General features: G+C 40.0%; 1 protein-coding gene across 1 annotated transcript in view; it reads right to left on the bottom strand.

Moving 5' to 3' along the window:
* The window catches only part of LOC124596265 (dynein axonemal heavy chain 7), a 1,038,560-nt gene that overhangs the window by 683,367 nt on the left and 340,550 nt on the right, over window positions 1-14,643 (bottom strand). The window contains 2 exon segments of the mRNA XM_047135340.1: window positions 7,256-7,371; window positions 8,484-8,721. Coding sequence (XP_046991296.1) covers window positions 7,256-7,371; window positions 8,484-8,721 — 354 coding nt within the window.

The following is a 14,643-nucleotide window of genomic DNA, read 5'->3' as shown; positions in this document are numbered from 1 at the left end:
AAATCCAAGGACCTGTTTCCTAAAATCCAGAACCTAAAGCTTCAGAGGCTAACACAATTGCAATCAAGTAGAGAGAATGACATTTCTTTATCAGTATGAAAAACATATTGAGTGAACAACAACTGAGAGTACAATTACGTATAGCTGTATATGTAGTCCGTTGCACAAGAAATAGTGCAGAAGTAAAATCCAAACAGGGAACATATTAATTTTGGTAACTTCAGAGGCATAAAGAATTCTATAATTGATGGACAAAACTATATGGAATGTAGTAGACATGCATTTGCAAAACGTAACAATAAGTAGTTTGGAACTGTCAAGTAATGATTATTTGGATGCTGGGCGCAAACATGCAATTGTTGCACTCGACACCCGTGAATACAGAACATTTCATTACAAGCAATATGTTGATTACAGTAGATGAAATTATTGACAGCTCAAGGCAAAGGAATATTTTAAATAAAAGTAGTACGTGTAGTACAGATGCAGATGCTGACAGGCATGGGTCAGAAGTGACTAGGAAAGGTATGTCTGTTAAACAGACATAAATTCAAAAATGTCTGATTTAGAGACCAATGTGAACATAGTAAATTCAAAAATGTTGGGTTTAGAGACTAATTTGAACACAACAAATTCAAAGACGTCATGTTTAGACACAATACAAACAGACATGACTAATATGACAGCAGACATGACCACAGTGAAGTCCAAGATTGGAAAGGTAAATACAAGCATGACACATTTCAGGCAAGGTAAAAAATTTGTGCACAGAACTCAATAATAATCTGGATACGAAGTTTACACAGCAGATTTTGCAAATCTCCAAGGAAGTGGATAGGAAAATTGACAAATAAGTACAAACTTCAGTTCACGATATGAGTGAGAAATTAAAAGGCACAGTGGAAGAAAAATTTGAAATACTCACACTCACGTATGAACAGGAGCTACCCGGAATCAAAGAACCTCAGGATAATTTACAGGTAATGCAAAAGAATATGCAGGTTAACATAGACAATGTGCAATCAGAAGTAGCAAAGCTGCATTCTTTCTGTGACAACTTACCAGAAAATGTAGAAAAAATCACAGTGGAGATACGATTACTTAAGTTAGAACATAAAAGAAACAACTTATACATTGTGTAACTTTATGAAACACTAAAGGATAATACAGAGATGAAAACAAAATGTTCACGAAAAAATGGATATGTGAACAGCATACTCACGTGGAAGCAGTAAAGGAAGTAATGGGGGACAAGGATGTAGAAATTTTAAAACGTGTAGAACATGATATCAATGAACAAAGATTAATGGACAAAATAGTTAACAAACAAACTACAGCTGCTCTTCCACGTCCTTTGCTGTCTCTGACAGAATTACAATGTCATCGGTGAACCTCAAAGTTTTTATTCCTTCTCCATGGATTTTAATAGCTACTCCGAATTTTTCTTTTGTTTCCTTTACTGCTTGCTCAATATACAGATTGAATAACATCGGGGAAAGGCTACAACCCTGTCTCACTCCCTTCCCAACCACTGCTTCCCTTTCAGACCCCCTACTTGACTCTTCTAACTGCTATCTGGTTTCTGCCCAAATAGTAAATAGCCTTTCGCTCCCTGTATTTTACCCCTGCCACCCACCTTCAGGATTTGAAAGAGAGTATTCCAGTCAGCATTGTCAAAAGCTTTCTCTAAGTCTACAAATGCTAAAAATGTAGGTTTGCCTTTTCTTAATCTATTTTCTAAGATAAGTCATAGGGTTAGTATTGCCTCACATGTTCCAACATTTCTACAGAATGCAAACTGATCTTCCCCGAGGTCGGCTGCTACCAGTCTTTCCATTCGTCTGTAAAGAATTCGTGTTAGTATTTTGCAGCCGTGGCTTATTAAACTGATATTTCGGTAAGTCTGAGGGTATTTCACCTGTCTCATACATCTTGCTCACTAGATGGTAGAGTTTTGTTAGGCCTGGCACTCCCAAGGCTGCCAGTAGTTCTAATGGAATGTTGTCTACTCCCAGGGCCTTGTTTCGACTTTTGTGTTTCAGTGCTCTGTCAAACTCTTCACACAGTATCATGTCTCCCATTTCATCTTCATCTACATTCTCTTCCATTCCTATAATATTGTTCTCAAGAACATCGCCCTTGTATAGACCCTCTATATACTCCTTCCACCTTTTTGCTTTCCCTTCTTTGCTTAGAACTGGTTTTCCATCTGAGCTCTTGATATTCATGCAAGTGGTTCTCTTTTCTCCGAAAGTCTCCTTAATTTTCCTGTAGGCAGTATCTATCTTACCCCTAATGATACGCCCCTCTACATCCTTACATTTGTCCTCTAGCCATCCCAGCTTAGCCATTTTGCACTTCCTGTCAATCTCATTTTTGAGACATTTGTATTCCTTTTAGCCTGTTTCATTTACTGCATTTTTATATTTTTTTCCTTGCATCAATTAAATTCAATATGTCTTCTGCTACCCAATAATTTCTATTAGCCATCGTCTTTTTACCTACTTCATCCTCTGCTACCTTCACTATTTCATCTCTCAAAGCTACCCATTCTTCTTCTACTGTATTTCTTTCCCCCATTCTTGTCAATCATTCACTAATGCTCTCCCTGAAGCTCTCTACAACCTCTGGTTCTTTCAGTTTATCCAGGTCCTATCTCCTCAGATCTCAACCTTTTTGCAGCTTCTTTAGTTTCAATCTACAGTTCACAACCAATACATTGTTGTCAAAGTCCACATCTGCCCCTGGAAATGTCTTACAATTTAAAACCTGGTTCCTGAATCTCTGTCTTACCATTATATAATCTACCTGAGACCTTCCAGTATCTCCAGGCTTCTTCCATGTATACAACTTTCTTTTATGATTCTTGAACCAAGTGTTAGCTATGATTAAGTTACGCTCTGTGCAAAATTCTACCAGGCGGCGTCCTCTTTCACTCCTTACTCCCATTCCATATTCACCTACTACATTTCCTTCTCTTCCTTTCCCTGCTATCGAGTTCCAGTCACCCATGACTATTAAATTTTCGTCTCCATTCACTATCTGAATAATTTCTTTTATCAAACAATGGAAAATCCAGGATGGAATGTAACAATCCGAGAGAAGGAAAGTTGCTACTCACCATATAGCGGAGATGCTGAGCCACAATAGACACAGTAAAAAGATTCACACAATCATAGCTTATGGACATTAAGGCCTTTGTCAGCAATAGACAAACATACACACACGCACACACACACTCACACATACTCACGCAAGCGCAACTTGCACACATATCCGCATCTCAGAGAGCTGAAATTACTCTGTGAGCAGCAGCATTATGGGAGTGGCGACCGGGTGGGGGTAAGGAGGATGTTGGGGCGGGGAGGGGGAGGGATAGTATTGTGGGAGTGGTGGATTATGAAGTGTTGCAATTTAGATGGAGGGTAGGAGAGAAGGTGCGGAGGAGGGAGGGGGTAAGTAGCAGAAAGGAGAGAAACAAAAATAAAAGAAATTAAAAGACTGGGTGTAGCGGTGAAATGACGGCTGTGTAGTGCTGGAATGGGAACAGGGAGGGGGCTAGATGGGTGAGTACAGTGACTAACGAAGGTTGAGGCTGGGAGGGTTAAGGGAACGTAGGATGTATTGCAGGGAAAGTTCCCACCTGTGCAATTCAGAAAAGCTGGTGTTGGTGGGAAGGATCCATTTGCCACAGGCTGTGAAGCAGTCATTGAGATGAGGAGTACCATGTTTGGCAGCGTGTTCTGCTACAGGGTGGTCCACTTGTTTTTCGGTCACAGTTTGTCAGTGGCCATTCATGTGGACAGACAGTTTGTTGATTGGCATGCCTACATAGATTGCAGCACAGTGGTTGCAACTTAGCTTGTAGATCATATGACTGGTTTCACTTGTAGCCCTGCCTTTGATGTGATAGGTAATGTTAGTGACCGGACTGGAGTAGGTGGTGGTAGGAGGATGTATGGGACAGATCTTGCATCTAGGTCTATTATAGGGGTATGAGCCATGAGGTAAGGGATTGGGAGCAAGGGTTGTGTAAGGATGGACAAGTATATTGTGTAGGTTCGGTGGTTGGCGGAATACGAGGGGTGGGAAGGATAGTGGGTAGGACATTTCTCATTTCAAGGCACGACGAGAGGTAATTGAAACCCTGGCAAGAATGTAATTCAGTTGCTCCAGTCCCAGATGGTACTGAGTTACGAGGGGAATGCTCCTCTGTGGCTGGACTGTGTGACTTTGGAAGGTGGTGGGAGACTGGAAAGATAAGGCACGGGAGATTTGTTTTTGTAGAAGGATGGGAGGATAATTACGGTCAGTGAAGGCTTCAGTGAGACCCTCGTTATGTTTAGAGAGGGACTGCTCATCACTGCAGATGAAATGACCACGGGTGGCTAGGCTGTAAGGAAGGGACTTCTTGGTATGAAATGGGTGGCAGCTGTCAAAGTGGAGGTATTGCTGGCAGTTAGTAGGTTTGATATGGATGGAGGTACTGATGTAGCCATCTCTGAGGCGGAGGTCAACATCTAGGAAGGTGGCTTGTTGGGTTGAGTAGGACGAGGTGAAGTAAATGGGGGAGAAGTTGTGGTTCTGGAGGAATGTGAATAAGGTGTTCTCACCTTCAATCCAGATAGCAAAGATATCATCAATGAATCTGAACAGCTTGTAGATCACATGACTGGTTTCACAGGTAGCCCTGCCTTTGATGTGTAGCTTGCAGATCACAAGATTCATTGATGACATCTTTGCTATCTGGATTGAAGGTGAGGACACCTTATTCACATTCCTCCAGAACCTCAACAACTTCTCCCCCATTTGCTTCACCTGGTCCTAGTCACCCCAACAAGAGAAATGTCCACAGAAAATAAGTGTCAAATTACAGTTCACAAATCTCAGTAAAATTTTCACTGACCAGCATTTCTAATGCTCTGGCACACAACAGGTTTAAAAAATGCTCTACAACACTATTGGTTTTATTAGTACACCAATAGCTCCTCTCAACATTTTGGAACATACACACAAAATAAACCTACAAAAAAGGAAAAATTATTGGGGTTTCATGGCTCATCAACAATGAATTCATTAGAGATGGAACTCAAAGTAGATGAGTTTAATAAAGTGAATCATATGTGGCCTTTTCAAACAAACCATCCTGATATTAACCTTAGCTAACCCAGACATAACACAGAAAACATAAAATCTGGATGACCAGATAAGATTTGGACTTGAAAATGAATCCAGTGCCATAGGCCCTAATCACTTCATCTTCTCATTTCTCAGAAACAACCAAATAATAATACTCCATCAAGAACAAACATAGAATGAAATGAAATGTCGTGTGGCTAGGGCCTCCCGTCGGGTAGACCGTTCGCCTGGTGCAGGTCTTTCGAGTTGACGCCACTTCGGCGACCTGCGCGTCAATGGGGATGAAATGATGATGATTAGGACAACACAACACCCAGTCCCTGAGCGGAGAAAATCTCCGACCCAGCCGGGAATCGAACCCGGGACCTTAGGGTTAACATTCCGTCACGCTGACCACTCAGCTACCGGGGCCGAACACAAGCATAGGATAACATATACTGACTTTAAAATTCTTTTTTCATAGCCCAATACTGACTGTAAAGCTCCACTTTGTAATTGATAATAATTAGAATAGAATCAATTTGTAAAGTGGCTCTGATCTATCATAGATCCAAAAGCTTACAGCTCTACAAACAAAAGCTAATAGTAAATGCTTTATCTGATCTTGATGAACAAATAATCACAGTTAAATCACATGACGGAATGAAAACAGTTCAAGTATCAGAAGTATTACTCATGATATGGACACATTCCTGGAGATAAAATAAAGTTGCATCTAGAAAGAGATTTTGAAGTGAAATGAAATGTGTGTCAGAGGAAGGGAAAATCCAGTATATGGAATAATTCAGTGCTCTATATTATTTTCTCCTTAATCAATCTATGACCATTTGTCCTTGGCATGAAAAGTACCCCATTTTACAAAAAAGCTAGCCAGCTATCATGGCATAGACTGGAAGGGTTGTGTGATTATAAATCCCATGTGGTCCAAGTCACTTAAAATAGATTTCAAATGTTATTTATTTGTACACAGTTTCTGTTCAGGAAGGAGCTGGTTATGCTACAGGCATTGGGATGATGTACATAGCTGCAGTAAACTTTCAATAAGGTAACTGTTAAGGTCATCCATTGTGTTGAAACAAAAACAACTGTAATCTCAGTACTGGGATGTGCTGATAATGACCCTGGAATTAATTCCAAAAGTGGATTATAAATGTAAACAAGAACACTTAAAAGTGCAAAAGCAGTTCATTGAGCTGTATAATGCACGAGAATTTAAATGTCACTTGTTATTGATCAGTCATGTGCATTTCCCTCCCAATATCACTGCTTCTGGACATAGGTGCAAACTGGCATTCCATCAGGTGTGTGGCTCCTGCCATCTACATGAATATAATTCACACCACTGTCAACATGTTTAGCTCTTCTGTTCTCACCCAAGCCTTGATTTCTCCCATTATTATTATTCTCCTCAAGTATTTAAATTAATTTATGTCCTACTCTAAAAATTTTTTTTGTATATTTTTACAATTTATTTCTTTAAAAGTTTATTTTTCTTACTTATTATAATTACACTTAGTTCTCACATTTGTATCTATCTTCTGACAGCCCCTCCAGAAAGACCAGTTACTTTCTCCTTACAATCTTCTGCATTTACTTTTCCTTCATTTCCATTTCTACCCCATTTAGCCCAAACTCTGATGTACGGCTTACAAAGTGGTGTAATTATTATTAAATAATAATATGAATTTTGACTGTTAATCCATTACTATTTTGGTTTTCCTAATCCATAGTTTGTCTTCCCTTAAGCACTTCAGCACTAACACTTTCTTCTTCCATTTTTCTCAACTTTCTACTAATAAAACAATTTTAAGAATTTCCAAATGATAGAGATTCAAACACTTCTAAATATAGTCCTAGCTGGGTAGTTGGGGGAAGATGATACTCTTCTGTTACTACTTAATTTGCAAGAATGCAGACTAAGCATAAAACTGTGTGTTCACCTAGAAAAACATCTCAAAATGAAAGAGTAACATTATAAACCATATGAGAAATACTGGTTGTGCTTTTACGAATCTTAACAGTCTTAACATATTAGAAGTTCATTCTAAGTTGCCAACATCAAAATTATCTTTAATGATTTCTTAGTTAGAAAAGTAAATTCCTTGCTAAGAGTTACCTCCCAATAATAACGAAGTTGACATAACCACTGGAAGTCATCATCTTTTAAAACATTCTTGTCAATAATCCCTGCAAGCACGTCCCTAGCATGGACATCCAAAACCACAAGAGCACCTGCAATAATTTAATGTCATTGTCATCAAATATTGCAGCACATGTCTGAAATGCAGTACAGCCACAGGAATACACACTAAACTAATGTTTAAAACTAGACCGATGAACATAATATGCATAGCTTCCTACAAAAATATGTAAAATGTGGTTAAATGAAAAAAATCATAAAAGACTAGTGACACATCATGATTTTGCACATAAAATAAGGGTCTTCCCTTATCCAAAGAATGGGTAACTCTTAAAAGCAATAATGTGCACTCCACCAATAGGTACCAGCTTCTATTCATACAGTAAAAGTATCACAGATGGTGGTGGGAGGTCTCACTGAGATTTTTGTGGTCATTCTAATGCAATGTTCAAATCACAATATTCTTTTGCAGAAGCTTGGGACTGCATTTGTCATGAGGACCAGCCTCTGTAAACAGCCACAAATTTTGAACCAGTGAATGATAGACTGTCTGTATCAGAAATCAAACATGCCAAAATAACTTACACCCTACTTAACACACATACCCCTACCACACATACCCCTTCAATGGATAGAAACAAATGGGATCTGCTGGATGAAACACAAGTTAAAGTACCTAACACCATGTGAAGTTTCTTAAGGGTGATTTCAATGCTCAACTTGGTTGAGAACAAAAGTAAAAGAAACTGATCGGAAACTGTCCCCCCTTCGCAAGAGCCAACCAAAATGGCTATAGATTGGTCTCCATTTGTAAAAGTCACAACCTGATGGTCATATCCACTCACAGATTAAAGAAACACATCAACAAAGATAGGAAAGCTACAGTTATAAAATAAAAATAGAATAAAAAACATGAAATGATGCAAAAAAAAGTTACTTTCAAGCTCACTTTGTTGCAGCTTTCACCTTTGGAGAATGGACTGACTTCCCTTCAATGCTATTCTGTACACATAAATCGAAGTTTTTTTTTTTTTTTTTTTTGACATCTCTCTTTTTTCCAAACTTTAGACCAGTTCCACTTCTCATTTTGGTGAATATTCTTTGTGACAAATGGGATATTTATGCTTTTGTATGTGAAGAGCTGTCTGCAAACTATAAAATCAGTTATTTTAAATAAATCATTTACAATAAAATTTAAAAATACCTAGAGTAATCCTGTTCTGCAAAGACAGTTTTCCTCTAACTAAGTCAATTATTCTGTCTATCTGTTCATTACTCATATCAAGATATTGACTGAGGCCCATAGGACCTTTCCTGATTGCTTCATGTACTTCTGAAGTCCAGAAAGTCATTGAAACAGCTAATACAGTTTGACCTGGCCATTCCAGAACCCATTCATCTCTCTTCTTTGTTGGATATGCCAGCAAAGATTCTTTCACTTTCTGAAAAAGAACAAAGATTTTAATTTGTGTAACATGAAAGTCATTTCCACAAAAAATACCAAATTTATTTTAAGTAATGAATTTCCTTTATGGTGATGGTGATAAAACTTGTTTCTGAATTATGAATGAATTGTAAGGAATAATATGTCTCTTATGTGTTACTCTGTGTATGTAGATCAGTGTTTATTATAACTTGCACTGCAGGTAACATGGATACCAGCAGAATGAAACAGATGGTATAGGAGGTAAATGACCCTGGAGATCACCAAGTAAATAATTATCTGAAACGAATCCAGTGTGTAGCAATGTCGTCTTAAGCTTACGCAATAATCCAGGGACAAATCCAAATCAACATCATTAATCAGATGAGGTCTAAACTCAACTATTCAATGGTGCACAATGAAAGGCTTCAATGACTAGCAAGAGGCTGGCTAGCAATAACTGTGCTGCTGTTTTTGGAGCAATAACTGTGCTTCAGTTTTTGGAGGTAAACACTTGCCGGAGGGCGGCAACACCAGAGATACTTGTCACAGCTGCTGCACCTCACGTGAAAGCAAGTTGGACGTATCACTGGAGCCCAAGTATCTCTGATATCTTCTGCCAATCGATGGAGTCTAGGGTGAAGCTTGGGCCAGTCTGATGGGCAGTAGGTGCTGGATATGGTGGATATGGGTCCTGCAGTTCAGTCTCCATGGGCACTTCAGGCCAAAAGTCTTCAGCCTTCATCAGTGGTGAGGGGAGGGGTCCACCAGTGGCTGAGGTGGGTAATGGAAATGGTGTAGGGAGAAGACGGGTTTCTAGCTCTTTGGGCTTCTGTCACTGGTCATCGTTGACTTCCTGTTGATGTCAAATGTACGGTGGAAGTCATAGTAATAAAGGGCAGACTGGTGGGTTGGCTTGTCCCTGAAATTGTTGCAGATGGCATTCCCACTCAGTAGTGGAGTAGGGGTGGTACATCACATTGTACGCAGGGCTGCTCCTCTCTGGCATCTACCTCAAACATCTGCCTGCCCCTGTTGCTGGTGGCGACATCTTGGGGCCACTCAATGTCCTGGCCAAAATTACGAGCCCAGGCATGGGAGCCTACATGGTAATGTGTTTCTGCCTGTGAAGGGTGAGCCTGCTGAGTCCAGTGCAGCAGCTTGAATAGGGTGTGGGGTTGGCACCCATGTAGAATTTTGTCTGGGCTACATCCATTTACGAGGTGGACCAGTAGGTGGGAAAGAATATGGTGTGTGTGCTTCCCTGGGTTCTGCTGTCATCGGTAGTTTGCAAATCTGAATATTCAGTGTCCTTACCATCTCCTTGGATTCCAAATTGAATGCAGGATGTAAAGGGATGGTGGTCAGGTGCTCAGTGCTACACCATTGACAAAATCCTGAAGTGGTGATGCAGTGAACTGAGGGCCATAGCCAGAAATCTGAGTGAAAGGTGCCCCTCTATTGCAAATATGATGGACATGGCACGGATAGTAGCTGCTGTAATGGGTGTAGACACCCTTTTGACATATGGAAAATTAGGGAGGTCACTGACAACTAGCAACCATGTTGCTCCCCTGAAATCAATATGTGCTCTTTGCCAGAAGCAGTCAGGGTGTGGCCAACTGCATTGAACCTGATGGGCTGTGGGCCCATGCACGGCAGTTATGGGTGGTGCATTCAATGGTGGTGTCTTCTCCAGGCCAACACACATGACACCACACTATTGCCTCCATTTTCTACATTTCCCAATGTGCAGGTGGAAGAGGTTCAGGACAGGGGGCAGAGCATGGGAGGAACTACTACCTGGCATTCATCATCATCTTTAGTTAACAAAATGACCCCCTCAGTTATTCTAAGCCTGTGCCATAAGGAAAAATCGGTGCACCATTCCGGATCAGTGACCTTAGGCAACCTCCCCTCCCCACAACACAAACACACACACACACACACACACACACACACACACACATGCAGCAGACAATACCCTGCAGTGGAGTGAATCATGATGGACTGTTTCTCCTCCTACTTCACATGCTGTAATCAGAAATTATTTAAGGTCGTGCTGCTGATTTGCATCTAAAGCAAAACACTGCACTTGATGCCCACCTGAACTGCATGGCAAACGAGAAAATGAATCAGACTCAGAGTGACATGTGGTGATTAGTCACCAGTTGAAACTTAGCACCATAGAAATGCATATTCAACTTCTAGAAACACATATGACACTTCTGGATGCCATATATGATAGTCAACACTTCCTTCTGAATGTACAAGTAATTCCTCTGCACCACATTTAAATGATTTTGATGTAAATGCAATGAGCTGTTCTGTGCTATCAGTATATTTATGGGACAGTACAGTACCACACAAATTTAATACCTTTTTATGCAGTTCATTGAGCAGATGGAAAATGTGGTCAACATTGGGAACAAACTTGGAATATTAATTTACTTTGCTGAGAAACGACTGTAGTTCTTTGAGGTTCTTAGGAGCCACTAAGTTAGTGATTGCATACACATGATCCTGTGAGCGTGTGAGCCCATCTCTACTTAATACATATATGTCCTAGGAACTTGACACTCGCCTCAAAGAAATCATATTTGTTGAGGTGACAATGCAGACCATGGAGTTTGAGCCACTCAAACAATATCTGTAGAATGCGCAGCTGCTGCTCCCACTTGGCCCCGGTAACACACTGGATACACTGAATGAATTGCTCAAGATATCTCTGAAACACTGTAGGCATGTTTGCAAACATAATGGCAACCTGTTATCATCTACATGGATGAATGAACAGATTCCTGAATGTGCCCGGGGCCACAACTACTCTTAATGGGCTTATACAGATTAGGCCTATAGTTTCACTCAAAATCTGTCTCAGTCACCCTCAACCCACCGCTGTTACACTTTCAGAAAATAGAAGAATAAAATTAGGCAATAGACAAGGAAAAAGATTGAGAAAATGCCACTTGTTTTGCTTTGTTTAAAGTGGATCTCAGCCTGCTAATACATAATCTATACACAATGCTTCTGCAGCCATTCTCCATGGATCATGGTAGCATGAGCCAGGTCATGCCAAGATAAAGACTGCAATGTATTAGCAAACTTGAGTTACGCATTTATAGCCAATCAGCATGGCATAGCCTTAGCCACAAATGCAGTGATTTGAAACTTAAGTACAGTTAAACATTCATTATTACATCTTATTAGAACTGATTTGTTTTTGGACATTCCTGTTTTGTCTCAGCTGATACAAGGGTATTTACTTGACTAGGCATTATTATCCCCTACACTTTATATTTACAGTATATCCCCTTTTAGCCACTATCAGGGTTGAGACTTGTTTTAAACAAGTGTATTACACAAGGCCTACAAAATTATGAAAAGGATAGTTCCTACTCACCATATAGTGGAGAAGCTGAGTTGCAGATAGGCACAACAAAAAGACTGAGTGTGGCCTTAGCAGCTACAGACTGCAGTCATGTATGTGTATGTATGTGTGAGTTGCATTTGCATGAGTGTGTGTGTGTGTGTGTGTGTGTGTGTGTGTGTGTGTGTACGTTTTATTTCCAACGAAGGCCTTTTTGGCCAAAATCTCATTTTCTGACAGTCTCTTTGTTGTGCCTATCTGCCGTCAGCATCTCTGCTATATGGTGAGCAGCAGCTATCCTTTTTGTAATACTGTTACATTCCAGCCTGGATTCTACATTGTTGAACCTAAAAAATTCTTACTTGGAAAGCCATAGATGGTGCAGCAAATAATATACCAAAAGCAAGAGAGAAATGACCACAGAAAATAAGCTGCAAGGTAGTGTGTAGTGTGCTGATGGCCAAATTTGTTGAAGCATGCCAGCCAAGGCAAACAGTTGAGTGGTATCCTGGCTTTCAGTGTACAAAACAGATTATGTCCAAGAAAGAGCAGTGACGCCATTGATGATGTGGGCTGCAGTCTGGATATGATTGATGGCACACACTTTTTTGTGGTCTTTTGACAACAATGGGGAGCAAAACATTGCACAAGCCTCAGCTTAGTTCAGTACACTCCAGCAGCAAACTTCTACTGATGAGGATGAGGGATTGCTGCACTAAACTACTGAATCTTGTGTTGCTGGACTATCAGTGCTCTGTAAATCGGATGATGATGTGGATTGGAAGTGATCGGCTGATCACGGAGCATGATGGTAACTGATGCTACCAACAATGACAACACCACAGGAATTATGGAAATAGCTTCCATTGACAGAAATACTTTGTGGGCTTTGGTAATTTTTAAGATAGCACTCAAGGTAGGATCAGATGCATCTATAGCCTTGCACTAATTTCTTGATCGGGAGTGCGATTGATAATAGCATTATGGATTAATGAGTTAACATATGCTGTGCCACACTGTTTACAGAAAAAATCACACTTGAATGCCAAGCCTCATAAGTCAGCAGCTCATGTTGCATAGGGTTTCTTATATTGCTTAACACACTGATTATACTTGAGCCTTGCTGCAATGACTTGAGTTTGGCACAGTTTTTCAGCAAACCACAAACACCAGAAAAAGTAAAGCTACTATAATCTGGAAGAAGTTGTAATTTTTGCACCACTTTTCGTAGCTTACTACTAGAAGATCTTAAAGAATGCATACTGATGTTTACAGTCACTTATTAGACTTGTGTTGCAAGAACTGCAGCAGCGGTGTCTGCTGTTTCTGGTAGAATTCCCACTACTTTTCTTGCTGTTACTGTTGCTGCAGTTGTTGCTGCTGTTGTTGCAAGTGCTTCTGCCACAAGTTTAGAAACTGGGGTTCCAAGCCTGACTGGAATAATTGCACAGTGAGGATGTTCTCATCACCACTCTTTTATACTACTTTGTGAAAGTAGGACATTGTTTATGATACTCTCACTGATGAAATGACAGTGGTGGTCACAAAATGAACAAAAAAACCAAAGTGCGGCAACATTGTTTTAGGCATATACAACAATCCAGGGAGCACTCCAAATCAGGCAGAGTCAAAACTCAACTATTCAATGGTGCATAACTAAAGGCTTCAATGACTAGCGCGAAACTGGCTAGCAGTAGCTGAACTGCGATATTTAGCAGTAAACACTTGTCACAGGTTGGTACCATGTGACTTGGTTGCCATGGCTGCTGCATATCACACATGTACAAGTTATGACAATTGCCTGGAGCCTGAGAATCTTTGACATGTTCTCCCTATTGATACTTGGGTGATGCAGAGAATCCACATCACCTTGGAGACTGAAGTATCAATGTAAAAGATGATGTTTTACATTTCAGGTGCTCTTTAATTATTTCCCCTTTCTTTATCACATAGAATAGTCAAGTCTGTGCACACTAAAAGCAAGGAAATAAAAGGCAAGAAGAAGGGAAATTTCACCAAGATTGTAAATGTGAAGACTACTATTACTATGTTTGGAAAAGCAGCAGATATCTTTCAATACAATGTAACTTTGAATAATTGCTTTAGAGAGAAATGTTACAGCCCACGCACAAAGCCCCAGTTTGAAAGCATTTCAGTCTGTCAGAAAGTTGAAAAACAAAGAATGCTCTTCTGATGAGTGAAAGCTGCATCCTACGAAAAGTGATCATTACTTCATTTTGAAAGACAGTTCTTATACAGGTACTAGCTCAGTGCTCAATGCTTTGCTCATTTTTTATGACTCATCAGTTGATCAATGGCATAATAGAAGAGTAGTAATCCTTGAGGAGCTGGATTTGTAATTGTACCAATAGATGGATTGAAGAAGTATTGCTTCTGCTGCAACTACCACCATTTGAACAGTGAGGCTCTGACAGATGCTTATCTCATTCCAAACATCGTAGAAATCAATGATAACCTTAGGCAGCATATTTCTTGACAATGTACCTGAGAGTGGCTCCGTAGGATAGAGCAAGTCTGGATTTTCAGAAACTTTGGAATATTGTCAGTATA

The sequence above is a fragment of the Schistocerca americana genome, chromosome 2 (genome assembly GCF_021461395.2).
Source record: "Schistocerca americana isolate TAMUIC-IGC-003095 chromosome 2, iqSchAmer2.1, whole genome shotgun sequence".
Classification (NCBI taxonomy): domain Eukaryota; kingdom Metazoa; phylum Arthropoda; class Insecta; order Orthoptera; family Acrididae; genus Schistocerca; species Schistocerca americana.
Note: the sequence above shows the minus strand (reverse complement) of the source record. Positions and strands in the feature narration are given on the sequence as shown.